The sequence below is a fragment of the Eubalaena glacialis genome, chromosome 9 (genome assembly GCF_028564815.1).
Source record: "Eubalaena glacialis isolate mEubGla1 chromosome 9, mEubGla1.1.hap2.+ XY, whole genome shotgun sequence".
In the NCBI taxonomy this organism is placed as follows: domain Eukaryota; kingdom Metazoa; phylum Chordata; class Mammalia; order Artiodactyla; family Balaenidae; genus Eubalaena; species Eubalaena glacialis.
The window spans coordinates 10,877,899-10,891,920 of NC_083724.1; the positions used below are offsets into that span (position 1 = coordinate 10,877,899).

The 14,022-nt window shown below is 42.9% G+C and overlaps 1 protein-coding gene across 2 annotated transcripts in view; it reads left to right on the plus strand.

Annotated features, from left to right (window-relative positions):
• MAPKAP1 (MAPK associated protein 1) overlaps positions 1–14,022 on the plus strand; it is a 238,225-nt gene that overhangs the window by 181,468 nt on the left and 42,735 nt on the right. For both annotated transcript variants that reach the window (XM_061199926.1, XM_061199927.1), the window contains one exon: positions 11,100–11,240. In XM_061199926.1, coding sequence (XP_061055909.1) covers positions 11,100–11,240 — 141 coding nt within the window. The remainder of the gene's footprint in view (positions 1–11,099; positions 11,241–14,022) is intronic.

Consider the following 14,022-nt stretch of genomic DNA (forward strand, 5'->3'; position numbering starts at 1 on the left):
CTTTAAACATCAGTTTAATCTCCTTTGATCTCCTTTCCTTTTCAAGGAGACCTTCCATTATTTCAGTACCTTCATGAAGTTTCCTTAATTTAAGGCTATACTAAGGAAGAGCTTCAACTCGAGGTGGGCAGTCACCCAGACAGCTGGACTGTGGCAGGGGAGCGTATCTCTGGTTCTCAGTTTGTGGCCTCTTTCACCTCCTTTAGTTTCTCCTTGAAGACCCAGGAGAAGAGGCCACTCCTCCTAGAAGCCTCCCCAGACCACCTGGCCGCCATTCCCTGGGCTCTGGTAGAGTCCCTCTCCTTACCCCTCTCTGATCACTGATTCCGCTGAGTGGATTCGCCCACCCCCACACTGGACTGTGACCCCCACCCCCATCCACCAAGGGCAGGGACTGGGTCTGAGTTCCCCCTACATCCCAGTGCCTGTGGCCAGGTGTGGGTCATTCCCTGGGAGGGAGAGAGCCTCCTGAGTCCCTGGCATCACCAGGCTGCTCACTAGGGCACCGAGGGGCAAGTGTGTGATACCGTTTAAAAGGAACTTGGGCTTTGGGTGAGCATCTTCAGGTATAAGGGTTTCTTCGTGGTGGTACTTGGGATTCCCCCCTCCCCCCACCCCACCCCCCTCCAATTTACTAAATAAAAAAGCAACTGTAGACAGTGAATGACTGCTCCTCCTGGTGTGTTTCCATCTCCTCTTCGTGGTGCTTATTCTTAGTGGGCCAATCCCTCCTCCCGCGTGTGCTCTTTTTGCCAACCCTGGAGACTCCCTAGTGGTTCTACTTGGCTTCTGGAGGGTTTGCCTTCTTCAGTTACAAATTACTAATCTCTCCAATTTCTGTCATGTGACTTAAGTACCAGGGCTTTAAGCCTCTTTTATTGTACCACAACAGCAGTCTTCAAAAGCAAAAAAAATGTGATCCTGCAAATAAACTCTGTTTACAAATGGAAATGACTTGTGGTGTTCATGGTACATATTTTAGGTTGAGTTACTGCTGAAAGCCAGTTACGTGTCTGGCTGTGGTGGGGGGAAACGTGTTCACTGTAAGGAATTTTCTGTATGGGTGAGAGTTTTTTCAAGTAGATATTGGATAATAGCTCCCTGCTTGCTGCACGCTAACAGAATTTAAACGGAACAGAAACATTATCCCCGATGCCAGAATACCTATGTGTCTCCACCTCTTGCTGTCTGTTTGATGTGGGCTGGTTGGCAGTGTGTTGTAGGGGAAAGGCAGGATGTTTGAAGCCACAGCGTGACCTTAGGCAAGTCCTTCTCTGAGCTTCATTTCCCCATCTGTAGGGCTACCCTGTAGGAAGGAATCCCTACCCTGTACGGCTGTTATGAGGATTAAGTTGAGATTGTGTGCCTTAAATGCACGTGGTAAAGTGCAATGCCCCATGCAAGAACTGGCCATTCCCAGGCTTTGTGTGCCCAAGACACAAAGCGAGTGCCTGTGCGCAGACACCACGGCTAGTCTGCGCTTGTGTGTGTTGGCCTTTTCCCTCTAGACGCTTAGACTTCCCGCAGGTCCCTTTGGGCAACAGCCTGCACCAAGGGTAGGTGATACCTAGGGCAAAAAACAGTGCTGATCTGAACTGGAAGCAAATTTGTGCCCTGTCCACACCTACTTCTTCAGTAGTGAGTGCGTTGTGCTATGTGGGCTGAGAAATTCCACATGAATTGCATTTTTCACTCTCCCCCTTTCTTGAAAGTTCCCCCCTTTTCATTTTATCATTAGGTAGTAATTAGTATTCAAGGGAAATTGGTCTTAATATATTAAAATTGGTTAAGTGCATTTAGACCTGTACCACAGCCAATGTCTGATTGGAAAATGTAATTGGGGACTCTGTGTATGTAATTAATTGAATTACAATTAAGAACTTTCATTAAGCGATACACTGGTACATTAGAGCAGTAAGGAAACATGTTTGACGAGCCACAAACCCTGTATGGGCTCTAAGTGGGGGCACAGGGATTTGCATCCCTCTGGTAGGCTCCTGGCCCTAGAATCCGCCCTGTAGCCCCTGACTAATGGTTTGGTAATGCATCGGGTGACATTTGTGCAGTGACTCCCCTGATGGGAAGCGGGGTTCTTCCAGCATGTGTGCCCTCATTCTCTGACTCTGGAGTCAGGGGGAGAGGTGCCTCGGTGTTGATCAAATGTTGCAGTTCTTAGATATTTTGTCATGTAAATTGTCCAAAATGCCCAGGCTCTTAAGAAGACTCCATTACTTTCCCTGTGTTTTGAACAGGGGCAAAGACACAGTGGCGGAAAAGAAAGTGATGGGAATTCTGACATCAACCTAACTTCCAGGCAAACCTGTAATGAGCCAGTGGTTCAGACCCTTGAATGGTCATGCTTCATCCTGTACAGGCTTCACCCTAGACACATATTTGTTCATTCATCCCCCAAATATTGACGGCCCCTCCTCTGGGCCAGTCGCTGTGCTGGGGCAGTAGAGAGGATACACAGCCCCTGCATCATGGAGCTCACAGCTGTGATGAGCGCTGTGAAGGGTATAAAAGAGTATATAGCAGGGGCCTGGAGCTGGTGAGAATGGGAGGAGAAAGCTTCCTTGAGGAAGAATAAAAAGGAGTTATTCCGCTAATGAGTAAGAGGAATGTTCCAGGCCAAGGGACTACTTGTCCAAAGGTCTTGAGAAAGAGCTAGGTATATTTGGGAATGAATGAATGGAGTGGAATGAAATGAGCAAGGGAGAGAGTGCTGGAAGAGGAGACTGGGGGACAGGCAGGAGCTTGAATGCAGAGCCGACACCTCCCCCAACCCCGCCTTCCCACCTTCCCACCTCCATGATCCGCTCTCTTTAGAAATTCTACAAACCAGAAATCGTTTCTTTCTGATCACCTCATAAAACAAGATTATCCTGATTTATTGAGGGTCTGAAATCTCCCTGTGGAAAGGCTCTGACTCCAAGAGTTTAATCAATTAGGCACTGACAGCAAGGATCCCTACCCTGGTTGTAGCATGGCAAATTCAGTGAAGGGTGTATCCTACAGTACGACCCTGACGGCTTTGAAGAGATTACCGCAGAGGGGCAAGCAAGTGCGCGTGTGTATATTATAGTATATCACCTATGGATTATTTTTTAGAGACCAGCAAAAATGACTAGTAGCCAAAGGGAAGTGTTTAATAGAAGAGAAGTTTTGGGCTTATGAGCCTTTGGGGACTTAAACGGCCTTTGGAAAAAAAAAAAATGTGATGGATGTAGAAAGCTAAAGGAGAGTTTTTCCTCCCTGACTCACTCACACATCTAGCTTTGAGTCTTAGAGAAGGAGTAGAGAGAGTTAGGTTTTATCCCTGATTGTTTGTTCTGGCAAAGGCAGGTGTGATTGTGTTCTCCTTAGATACTGCTATGGCCCATGGATTTGTACATTCCCAGCCCATCCAAGGAGCATTTTACCCAAGGGGTTATGTGGTGGTTAAGGGCACAATTTTGGAATTAGACCTGGGTTCCTTTCCTAACTCCAGCTTGTATTAGTTGTATGGCTATACTAGCAGGACGACATTCTGAGCCTTATTTTTCTCACTTGTAGAAAGAAGATAATATTATCCAACTTAAAAGAGCAGTGAGAAATTTAAATGAGATAATATATTTAAAGTGCTGAGCATAATGTCTGGCATATATAGTAAGCATTCAGTAAATGTTAATTGCTCTTAGAGTTGTTGTTGAGGCAGGATTCCTGTCTGGTAGGGCATCTGAATGGAAAACTAGGAATGGTGTGTTAGGTTCTAATAACCAAGGTAAATACAAGGGATGGTGTACAAACTCAGGTACTGTTATGGCTAACCTGTGTGGCATCAACTTCATTCAGGCCGCCAACAGCATTTATTGAACATCTACTGTGTGCTCTGTAGGATGGAATGTTCTTGCCCCCAAGGAGCCCATTGTCCAGAAGGGGAGTACAGATGCTTATTGTGTAAGAGACTTATCATGAGAGCCTTCAACAAAGGGAGACAGGGTTTCAGGAAAGGGATCAGGAAAGATTCCATTTGGACTAGACCTTGAAGTGTATTAATTTTAAAGAGTGGAAAGGACATTCTGGCCAGATGGTATAACCTGAACAAAATCCAGTTTAACTGAAACAGGCATTGTTCTATGTGGAGTGGCAATAAGGCTGCAAGATAGAATGGGGCAGAAGGTAGTTTGTTTATTCTTCATTCAGCTGTTTGCACAGCAGTATTTTACTGTATGCCAAGTCCTGAGATGGACAGTGCCTATCTTTGAAGACTTCGCCCCCTCCACCCCACACCATTTTATTTTCCACTATTCCCCTTTACAGACTCTTTGCACCAGCCAAATGCAAACACTTGCTGCCATTCTCCTGTGTTCCTGAAGCACTAGCACAGCTCTGGCACACAATTGGTGCTGGGTGACTGTTTGCGGACTTGGGAGGAATGGTCAACAGGGCCATCATTGCTACAGAGAGTGTACATATGAGGTAAGGACGTAGCAAAGGCCCTCGAACTTCCAGTTGAGTTCTAGACTTGGCATAGATCTTTTTGGAGATGGAAGACGGAAGTTGCTTTAATTTATAACTAGATTAGCCCTTTCAGACTTGGCGTGAGACTCATTGAACCATAAAATGAAGTCTGATGTTCCATGTAGTTTGTGTCTATGAACGTAAGACATCTGCTAGAGGCGTACAGTGAGTTCATCTGAGCTTTGGTTTAATCATCAGTGCTCATTTGTCTGAAAGACAGTCACGTGTGTACCTGTATGTATCTCCCTCAGTTCCAGTGAAATCATGAAGTATATGAAAATGCTTCTTAAACAATATTAGTTGTAATTAGCCTTGATCTGATCACGTGGCAAACAAGCCTGTCACTCTAACAATGTGTGTACAGGCTTTCTGTTTGTTTGTTTTCAGGTATGTAATACAGATACAGAGCTGTAACTGCACTTTTGTGTCCCATCATGGTTGTCCAAATGGGCATCCAGGAACAATGAAAACATGGCGTAAGAACCAATAAAGGCAGCAGTTCTCAAACTTTTGGGTCTTAGGACCTCTTTACACTCTTAAAATTTATTGAGGACCTCAAAGAGCTTTTGTTTATTGAGTTATATCTATTTATTAGGAATAAAAACGTGAGAGATTTTAAAATATTTATGAATTCATTAAAAATAATGGTAAATCCATTATATGTGAACATAAATAACATTTTTATTAAAATTTTTTTAAATAAAAATATTTTCTTTTAAAAATTTAATGATAAGAGTAGCACTCTTTTATTTTGGTTTGGGGTTTTTTTTGTTTTTTTGTTTTTCTTTCTCTGAAAAGCATTTATTTTTATTCCACCAGGAAGATAAGTTATTGACTAATCTCCTGAACCAGTGGGCACTATTTTCTATTTTTGCAAATTTCTGTAATGTTGGCTTTATAAAAGACACCTGGATTTTCATATCTACTTCTGCAATCAGTCTGTTACAATACGTTGTTTTGGTTGAAGTATATGAAGAAAATTTGGCTAACATAGATAGGTTGTTGGAAACGAGGGGAGTATTTCAGTAGCCTTTTCAGATAATAGTGCATATTAATTTTTGTTGCTATACCAAAACTCAAGTGATAGTTTCCTAAAGGTTGGTTGCAATGTGGAATCAGAAACATATCAATGAACTTTTTTTATTACTTTGTGCACTTGTAAGATATTAGGCATGAAAAGGGTAAATCATGTCTTACTGTTATTATTATAAAAATAGTACTGAGGTTATGGACCCGCCTCCCCCCACGCCTGGGGTCCTGAGCTGCACTTTGAGAACCACTGACTTAGAGTTTACAGTCACCCACACAGTCCCTGTCCTTGCTGCTGCTTGTAGGAATGTGGTGACACAGGAGGGGAAGGAGAAGGAACGTGACTCCGGAGTCCGATAGATCTGTCCCAGCTCCGCCTCTTTCCAACAGTGGAACCTTGGGCAAGGTTTTTGACCCACTCTTGACCCACGGTGTCAGAGGATTTGAATCTACATCTCTGAACTCGATGTTCCAGGTTCCTTCCAGTGTTATTAAGCCCCAGGGCCACATCCCGGCTCTCTCTCAGTACCTCCTCTTTCTTTCTTCGGTGCAGGCCTTACACCCCGCCAGCCTCCTCCTTCCCCTCCTCTTTGCTTCCCTTTGCTCCCTCGTCCCTGGCCTGGTGTTGCCATTAAGACAGGTGCCACTCCTTGTTTCCTTTTTTCCTGATTCCTTACTCCAGACAGCTAAGCTCCTTCCTCTCTTGGATTTTCTGCTTGTCCCCCAGCGCTTTCTGTATCGTGAACGTGCTCTCTGTCATCCTTCCAGAGCCTGTTGTCAGTCCGTTTGAGCTCTGGTGCTCCAGTCACTTTTAGGCCCCCCACCCCAAAATTTGATCTATCACAATACATCTTTGAGTTATTGCAGCTCAAGCGTTTTGACACAATACATTATGGTAATCCATGGCACATAGAGACATTAACACTCTCGACTTTGACAAAATACATTGTGAAGTCTTTGAAGGCACCATTACAATTTATCTTGTCATTCATGAGGAAACCCAATTCAGCATTAATGTAGATGAACACAGTGTGGCTTTTGTTTCATTTAATTGCTTGTGACCTTTTTAATTGCTAATTTAACAAAATACCAAAGGGTTCTATTTCAATTAAATTAACAGTTTGGGGAGTGGTTTTTTTTTAATATGTTTATTTTTAAGACATTCTGGTTCTATTTTTTACTTCGAGTAGATAAAAATGTCTTCTCTTAACAGAAGTCGTTTTGGAATGTGAAGTTGATATTACAGTAATATTTTTAATATGCACTGTGGTACAGTATCAAGCATCTTTCATGTGTGTTTGGGTTCACCCCTTTCCAGAAGGATACAAACAGTAAAGGTGTACATGCAAAGTCAGAACTTACCCGGTTTAAAAAAAAAATGCTTTTGCTATAATGCTCTGCTTCAGATGTGTGCCTTTAGATTAAGTGTCTGTTGCATGCATCATTTATTGGGCACTTCTCTCTGCCTTGTCCTGTTTTCTTGGTGTTCTGTAGTGAATTTGTAAGCTCCTGAAGGTCAGGAACCCTGCCTTATCTTCGTCAATGTCCCTTCCCAGTCTAGCACACTGCAGGCATGGGGACAGTAGTTGCAGGTTGCATGGCTGGCTGATCTGTACACACAGACATGCCCCCTCCAAGCAGAGGCATTCCTGAGCCTACTTTGAGAAATGGCACTGGAACTCCAAAACCAGAAGTTGTTCCCATTCAGCAGATAACCTGCTTGGGGGTGAGCGGCACGTATCAGAGGTGAGTGCAGGACTGTTTCTTCCTTCTCTGCTCCCCCGGTGCTGCTGCCCTTTTGACCGTAAAAGTAAACACACCCCTTGTCAACTGGGGCAAGGCTCAGAACTCACCCAAGTATCAAGGGGACTTAAATCCTCAAATGGGATATGAATTTACACTGTCAGAGAGTAGAAGGTCAATGCAAGAAGCATTAATGTGTTGAGCCAGCTCCAGCTATATAAGTCTTGAACAAAATTAATATGAGGAAATTGACAAGCCTTGCTGGTTATTCCATAGCTTTAAGACCTCTACTAAAATCCTATCATCTCATCTGCCCATTATTAACATTTCAGCAAAATATAAAGTTTTCATTAATCTCGCACAGCAAATTTAGGAGTGAAAACTGGCACTTGTTTGAGCTTTTAGGACTACATTAGCTGGTGTATTAAACAAAATATGTCATTCTTCAGTAGCTTCTGCAAGAAGCTAAATCAATTTCCAGCCATATTTATGCACCACTTTATCTAAAAGCATCTGAATTATCATTTACAGCTAAGATGCTTTATTAGCAGCTGGCATTGAAATTGCTCAGTAAAAAATTATGTCACGTTATAGTAATTTTTAAATTGGTTTTAATCCAACCTCATAAAATGTAAAACTCTTAAGTGTGTTTTTTTTTAAATAATTGGCATTTTAGCATAATGAGCTGTTACCTCTTTCCAAATCAAATACCTGCAATATTTAGAAAATACTAATTGGTAAAGAAAACAGAAGTTCTTAAGCTGAGTTGTATCTAATAATGGCATTTTCTCAGAAAAGATGGCTTTAAATGATTTAAAACATGAAAGGATTTTAGTATTTCTCCAAAATTCTCAATTTAAAAGGTTCTAAAGTAAAAGTAAACACATCTTGGCAGCTCTGTTTTAGTAAAAGGTATATTTGGAGAAAGTGAATAACTATTTGAAACTTTAATTTCTAGCCAGCCTCTTGGCTTGCGATGTGGACATTACTCTGGAGACAGTAGTGATCATGATCACAGCATCTCTATCCAAAATCACAAGTGTTCCAGAGAAAGGAAACAGGGCTACCCAATGACCCTTGCAGACGTCGAGTGCAACTTTGCTAGTCCTAGCAATGTGATGTTGGTTAAGTCACTAAGCCTCTCTGATCCTGGGGATACGGCACTCGGTATTCATCCAGTAAATTGTTATTGAGCTCTTGCTTTAGTCTGTGCATGGTAGCACTAGCAGGGTCTGGGCTATGGTGTTTAGTAAAGCAGTCACTCTGCCTCTGCTCTTGGGGTTACAGTCTAATGGTGGAGACAGACGATTACTATCTGTGATAAATAACCTGAAGGGAAATGCAGGGTGTAGTGACAGAAGGAGCTGAGCTAGACTTAGGGTTCCTTGGAATGTCACTTGAGCTAAGCTCATCAGAGGGATGGGGAGGAAGCCTGGAGAAAAAGGCCAGGAGGGAGTGGAATGGGAAGAAGGGTGACCTTGGCGGAGAGGTCAACACGTGGGACTGTGTCACAGGCATTCGGTGACTGGCCCGTTAAGGCCGAGGCTGCAGCCTTACTGAGGGGAAAGCATCCTTGTAGGTGCTAGAATGGTCCAAGCTGGGAATAGTTGTAGTGTTTGGAAATAGAATGCACAATTCCTAATAAATTAGTTAAATGTGAAGGCATCAGAAACCAGCTTTGCCTTAAAAGCCTCCTCTGTAAGCAATAACTGTGGGAAGGAAAGTGTGTAATTGGTAGGCATAGAGAATCTTCCAGTTTTATGCCCAAATCTAGAGTTTTCCATTCCTCCAACTCTGTGCCAAGGAGTTCTCTCGTGGTCTCCCTGTGGAACCGTCTCTGCGTACTCATCACAAGGCCTCGGGCACCCCGCTCTGGTTGGCCTCTTCTAGACAGATGCTCCCTCCCACCAGCAGCCACACCTTCAGAGGACCACATTTCAAACTCAGGCATGGGGGGTGGCGAGAGTTAGTTTAGCTTTGCTTATGTGACCTTGGGCGTGTGACTTTGCCTCTCAGAGCCTCGGCTTCTTCATCTGTGTAATATGAAAATTATAGGACCTACCTACCAGGTTGTCTTGAGACTTAAATGCATGTGTGAAGTGCTCAGCACCATGCCTGATGTGTGAGTCCTCACCTGTACTAGCTATCATTATTATTATTGACTGATTTGTTTATTTAGCAAAATTTAGTGAGCGCATGCCAGTTGCCTGTACTGCTTGCAGGAAAAGATGTAGAGATGAATAAGAGACTTTACTGATCCTCACAAAGTTTCCAATTTAGGACACAGCAACCACTCAGCAATTCTAGTGCAAGCCTGAATGTGATCCACTATGACAAGAGAATAAAAATAATCATGACTGCTATTTATTAAGCGTATTACGTGCTAGATTCTTTAAATACGTTTTGGTATTCTGTGGATGGCAGATGCTGGGGTTCAGAGAAATAGTCACTTGGCCACTATCACACAGTAAGTTAGAGGCAGAGCCAGGAATTGAGCCCAGGTCTCCCTGGCTCCAGAGTCCAGTATAAACCAGCTGCTATGGCGTTCAAGAGGGGGTGGAATCTGAGCTAGCCTGGGTGGAGTTTTGACAGAGGGATGTTCTAGGCCAACGGCACCACATGAGCAAAGAACCAGAAGTAGAAAAACCTGAACCTATATATAGTCTGAGGAGTTTGGGAAGAGCTGAGAGAAGGTATGTGTTAGAAATGACAAATAAAATGGGAAATTTTTGTTTCAACAAGATTGTGGACGTCCTTGATTGCTTGACTGAAAAGAGTGTGCTTCATTCAGGAGGCCTTGGGAAGCCAGGGAAGATTTTTGAGCTCCAGTCTTCTTATTTGTCCCCACTGTCAATATCAGAGTACTTAGTGCACACTACACATTTGATGAGTGAATGAGTGATCAAAGCTTTAGAAAGATAAATCGGAAAGTCCTGTAGTAGCTGGATTGCTGAGGGAGCCTGGTGGCCAGAAGGCCATCGAGGAGACTCTTACAGCCATGTGAGCGCTAGCAGGCTTGCGCCTGAACCGCTGGGGGCTGTGGGGCACAGGACAGGAAGCTGATAGACAGTTTGCGAATCGTGGGAAGAGCAGGGATTCTTCAAGGAGCATGGACTACTTTTATGATCAGGAAAATTAATAGAAAAAGAAGCAAGAGGGCTTCCCTGGTGGCGCAGTGGTTGAGAATCTGCCTGCCAATGCAGGGGACACGGGTTCGAGCCCTGGTCTGGGAAGATCCCATATGCCGCGGAGCAACTAGGCCCGTGAGCCACAAGTACTGAGCCTGCGCGCCTGGAGCCTGTGATTCGCAACAAGAGAGGCCGCGACAGTGAGAGGCCCGCGCACCGTGATGAAGAGTGGCCCACACTTGCCTCAACTAGAGAAAGAAACGAAGACACAACACAGCCAAAAAAATAAAATAAAATAAATAAAAATTTTTTTTAAAAAGTGTAAAATAAGTATTAAAAAAAAAAAAAAAGAAAGAAAAAGAAGCAAGAAGTGTGACCACCCATGCTTTTGTGATTTTGACTTGCTCTTGTGGAGACAGAGCTTCTGGCGAGCAGGAGTTTTTCTGCCCTCTGTGTTGCTGCTGCCCAGCCAAGGGCCTGCCATAGAACAGGCAGTGTTTGTGGAATTAATTGTTGAATGATTACTATGTTACCATTCTTTGTTTACTGGAATGGCATTATTAAGTCATCACTCAGCCTTTTCTTTTCCAAATTAAATAGCCCATATTATTTTAATTTATCCCAAAGCATTTTAAGCAGACACCATTTGCCAAGCCTCATGTATCTTTATGTGTTAAACTGCTTTTTCCTCCCCAGGTTCAAGGGCAGACGGGGTTTTTGAGGAGGATTCGCAAATTGACATAGCTACAGTACAGGATATGCTGAGCAGCCACCATTACAAGTCATTCAAAGTCAGCATGATTCACAGACTCCGATTCACAACTGATGTACAGTTAGGTAAGTGTGTCAACTTTCTATCAGTGGTCAATGTCGAAATAGGGAAAGAAACAACATACAACTTTTATGTGACCTGAATGACTAACGGTAATTTGTTTTCAGAGAAAATGTTGAAGCAGTGAAATGTAAAGGAACTCCTTTTTCCCACCTGAGTGCTCTGTCTTGTCTTCCTTTTTATGAAGCAGAAGATTAGAAATAGAACTAACTTGAGACTCTTTGCAAACTGATTGACTTATGTGAAGTTCCATAATTTTCATTCTGTAATTCTCCTACATCCTATCCTTAGAACTGCTTTGTAACATTGCTACTTGCCTTTTCTTACTCCATGAAGCCACTCCTTATTCATTCATGCCTTTATTCAGGAAGCTTTTTAATGATCTCAGAAGTTATATTTGGATCCTCACCAGATAATCTAGAACTAAAATTCAATTAATATTTGGGGTTAATTTGTTTCCATTAAGTGCTAAATTTCTGTTTTGACTGAAACCTAACAGAGGTAGAAAAAGTGTCGTAGGGGTCAGCAGAACATGAATACACCAACATCATCGCCATCCTCATGGCCGTCATCTATAGGTATGCACGTGTATTAGGCACTGTGCTCAGTGCTTTACATGCACTACTAACCTACCTAGAAGGTAGGTATTTGTACTGTCTCCATCTGACAGAGAAGGTAAATGAGGTGCAGAGAGGTGAAGTCTCATGCCCATGCTCACACAGCAGGTAGGTAGTGGTATCAGGGGCAGAACCCTGGTCTGGCCAACTGGAGTGCACCTGCTGTGTAAAAGAGGATGATGGGAGGGCAGGGGAGCGGGTACAGGTGCCAGGCTTACCCAATCAGGGAGCTGAGCTACTCCCGGGCCCTGCCGAGACCTCTGCCACTCTGCCTCTTCCTGGGCTTCGTTTGCTTCATGCGTAAAGGGAGAAAGTTTGAATTCTAACTCTAAGGCTCACTAATGTTATGTTTCTCACAAATGTTTTGTAAATGTCTCATAATAAAACCTTTTCGAATGTGGGCATTAGTGTGGCTAATTTGTAATAAGTCTCAAAAAGCTCTCAAATATTCATCCCAACTTGACTGACAGGAGGTTGAAATATGCTGACAGTAGCTTACTAATTAAGAGATGAGCATCAGAATCACATCTGGTTTACATTGTGGCTCTGTCGACAACCAGCGGTATTAGGCAAGTGTCTTAATCTTTCTGAGGCTTGATTCCATTCTGTTTAAATGGGAATATCCGTGTGGCAGCCTCTTAGGATTGCTGTGGGGAATGAATCAGATACTCCACTTAGCTTAGCACAGGGCCTGGCAGTTGGTAGACTGTAAGTGAGAGCTTTTAGTGGAGAGGCAATATAGCAGAAGCTTGGAGGACAGACTGAAGAGTTAGAAGCCTGGGTTCAAACCCTGGCTCATTCATTAGCTGTACCAACACAGGCAAGTGATGCAGAGCCGCAGTCTCCTCCTCTGTAAGATGAAGATAATAGTCTCTGTCTCATAGATAGAGTAATTACGGGGACGAAATGTCATTATCACACGCGCAATACTTAGAAAGGCGCATGGCACATAGCAAGTGCTCAGTAAACAACAGCTTGTAAGATGATGGTGATTCTGACAGACTAAATAGATGAATTAGCACCCAGTATCTGAATCGGAACACACACAACCTACCTTTTTTTCCCCTCCGTAAACCTCTTTCTCCCTCCTCACAAAAAAAACCTCTAAAGTGGTAAAAATTGCTTATTTAATGTTAATTCTTAAAACATAAAGTTCTTCAGCGTTGTTCTTTCTAAAGATGCTTTTTCTGGTATCTCTCATAGAAGTAAAATTAATAAGGCTGCTCAAAAACAAGCCAGATGCCCAAAAAAGGGGGAGAAAGCACATGTTGTATGATTCCATCTATATAACGTTCAAAAGTACACAAAAATAATATGTAGAAGTAATGATAATGGTTATCCTGCAGAGTGAAGAGGCTATAGTGACTGGATGGGGGAGCATCTGGGGTACTGGTAAGGTTCTGTTTCTTGATCTGGGGGCTGATTACATGAGTATGTAGACTTTGTGGAAAAGTCAAGTTATATAAACTCTTGGGATTTATACACTTTGTATATTTTCAATTAAAAGTTTACTAAAATAAGAATGCTACTCAGACATCATTTGTGTTTGCCTGCAGTTCTTTCCCAGTAACAGAGGGTCTGCTTTTTCTGAGTGGGTCTAGTTTTACGAAGCCCAGTAAGTAGCCTGACTGCAGTCAAGATAGAGGTCCAGGGTACAAGGCGAGGATTTTCCCAGGTGAGCATAATCCCTGCTGTTCCCCAAGGTGCAAAGCAGTGCCTTGGAAAGATAACCAAGAGTGTGGCTTCTTTCCCCACATTTTTTTCAAAGGCAAAAAGCCAAACTTGAATTCATCAGATTCTGATCTGTATATTCATTCAAAGGAAAAAGTCCACAAAAGGATCTGTGCAAAGAGCCCAAGTTCTGCAGGCAAGAATGGGTTTGAATCCCAGCTTTACCCCTTGCCTGCAGTGTCAGCTTAGACAAGTCCCTTCCCCTTTCAGTCTTAGTGTTTGTCATTTATGAAGTGGGAATTATAATGTTTACCTTTGAAGACTGTGTATGAAAGTGGCCGGTAGTAGCTTATCTTAGTGCTGTTATCATTGTCATTGTTATGTTTATTTTGCCTATTGCTTTCTCTCCTAGTCCACCATCTTTTTTTTTTTTTAACATCTTTATTGGAGTATAATTGCTTTACAATGGTGTGTTAGTTTCTGCTGTATAACAAAGTGA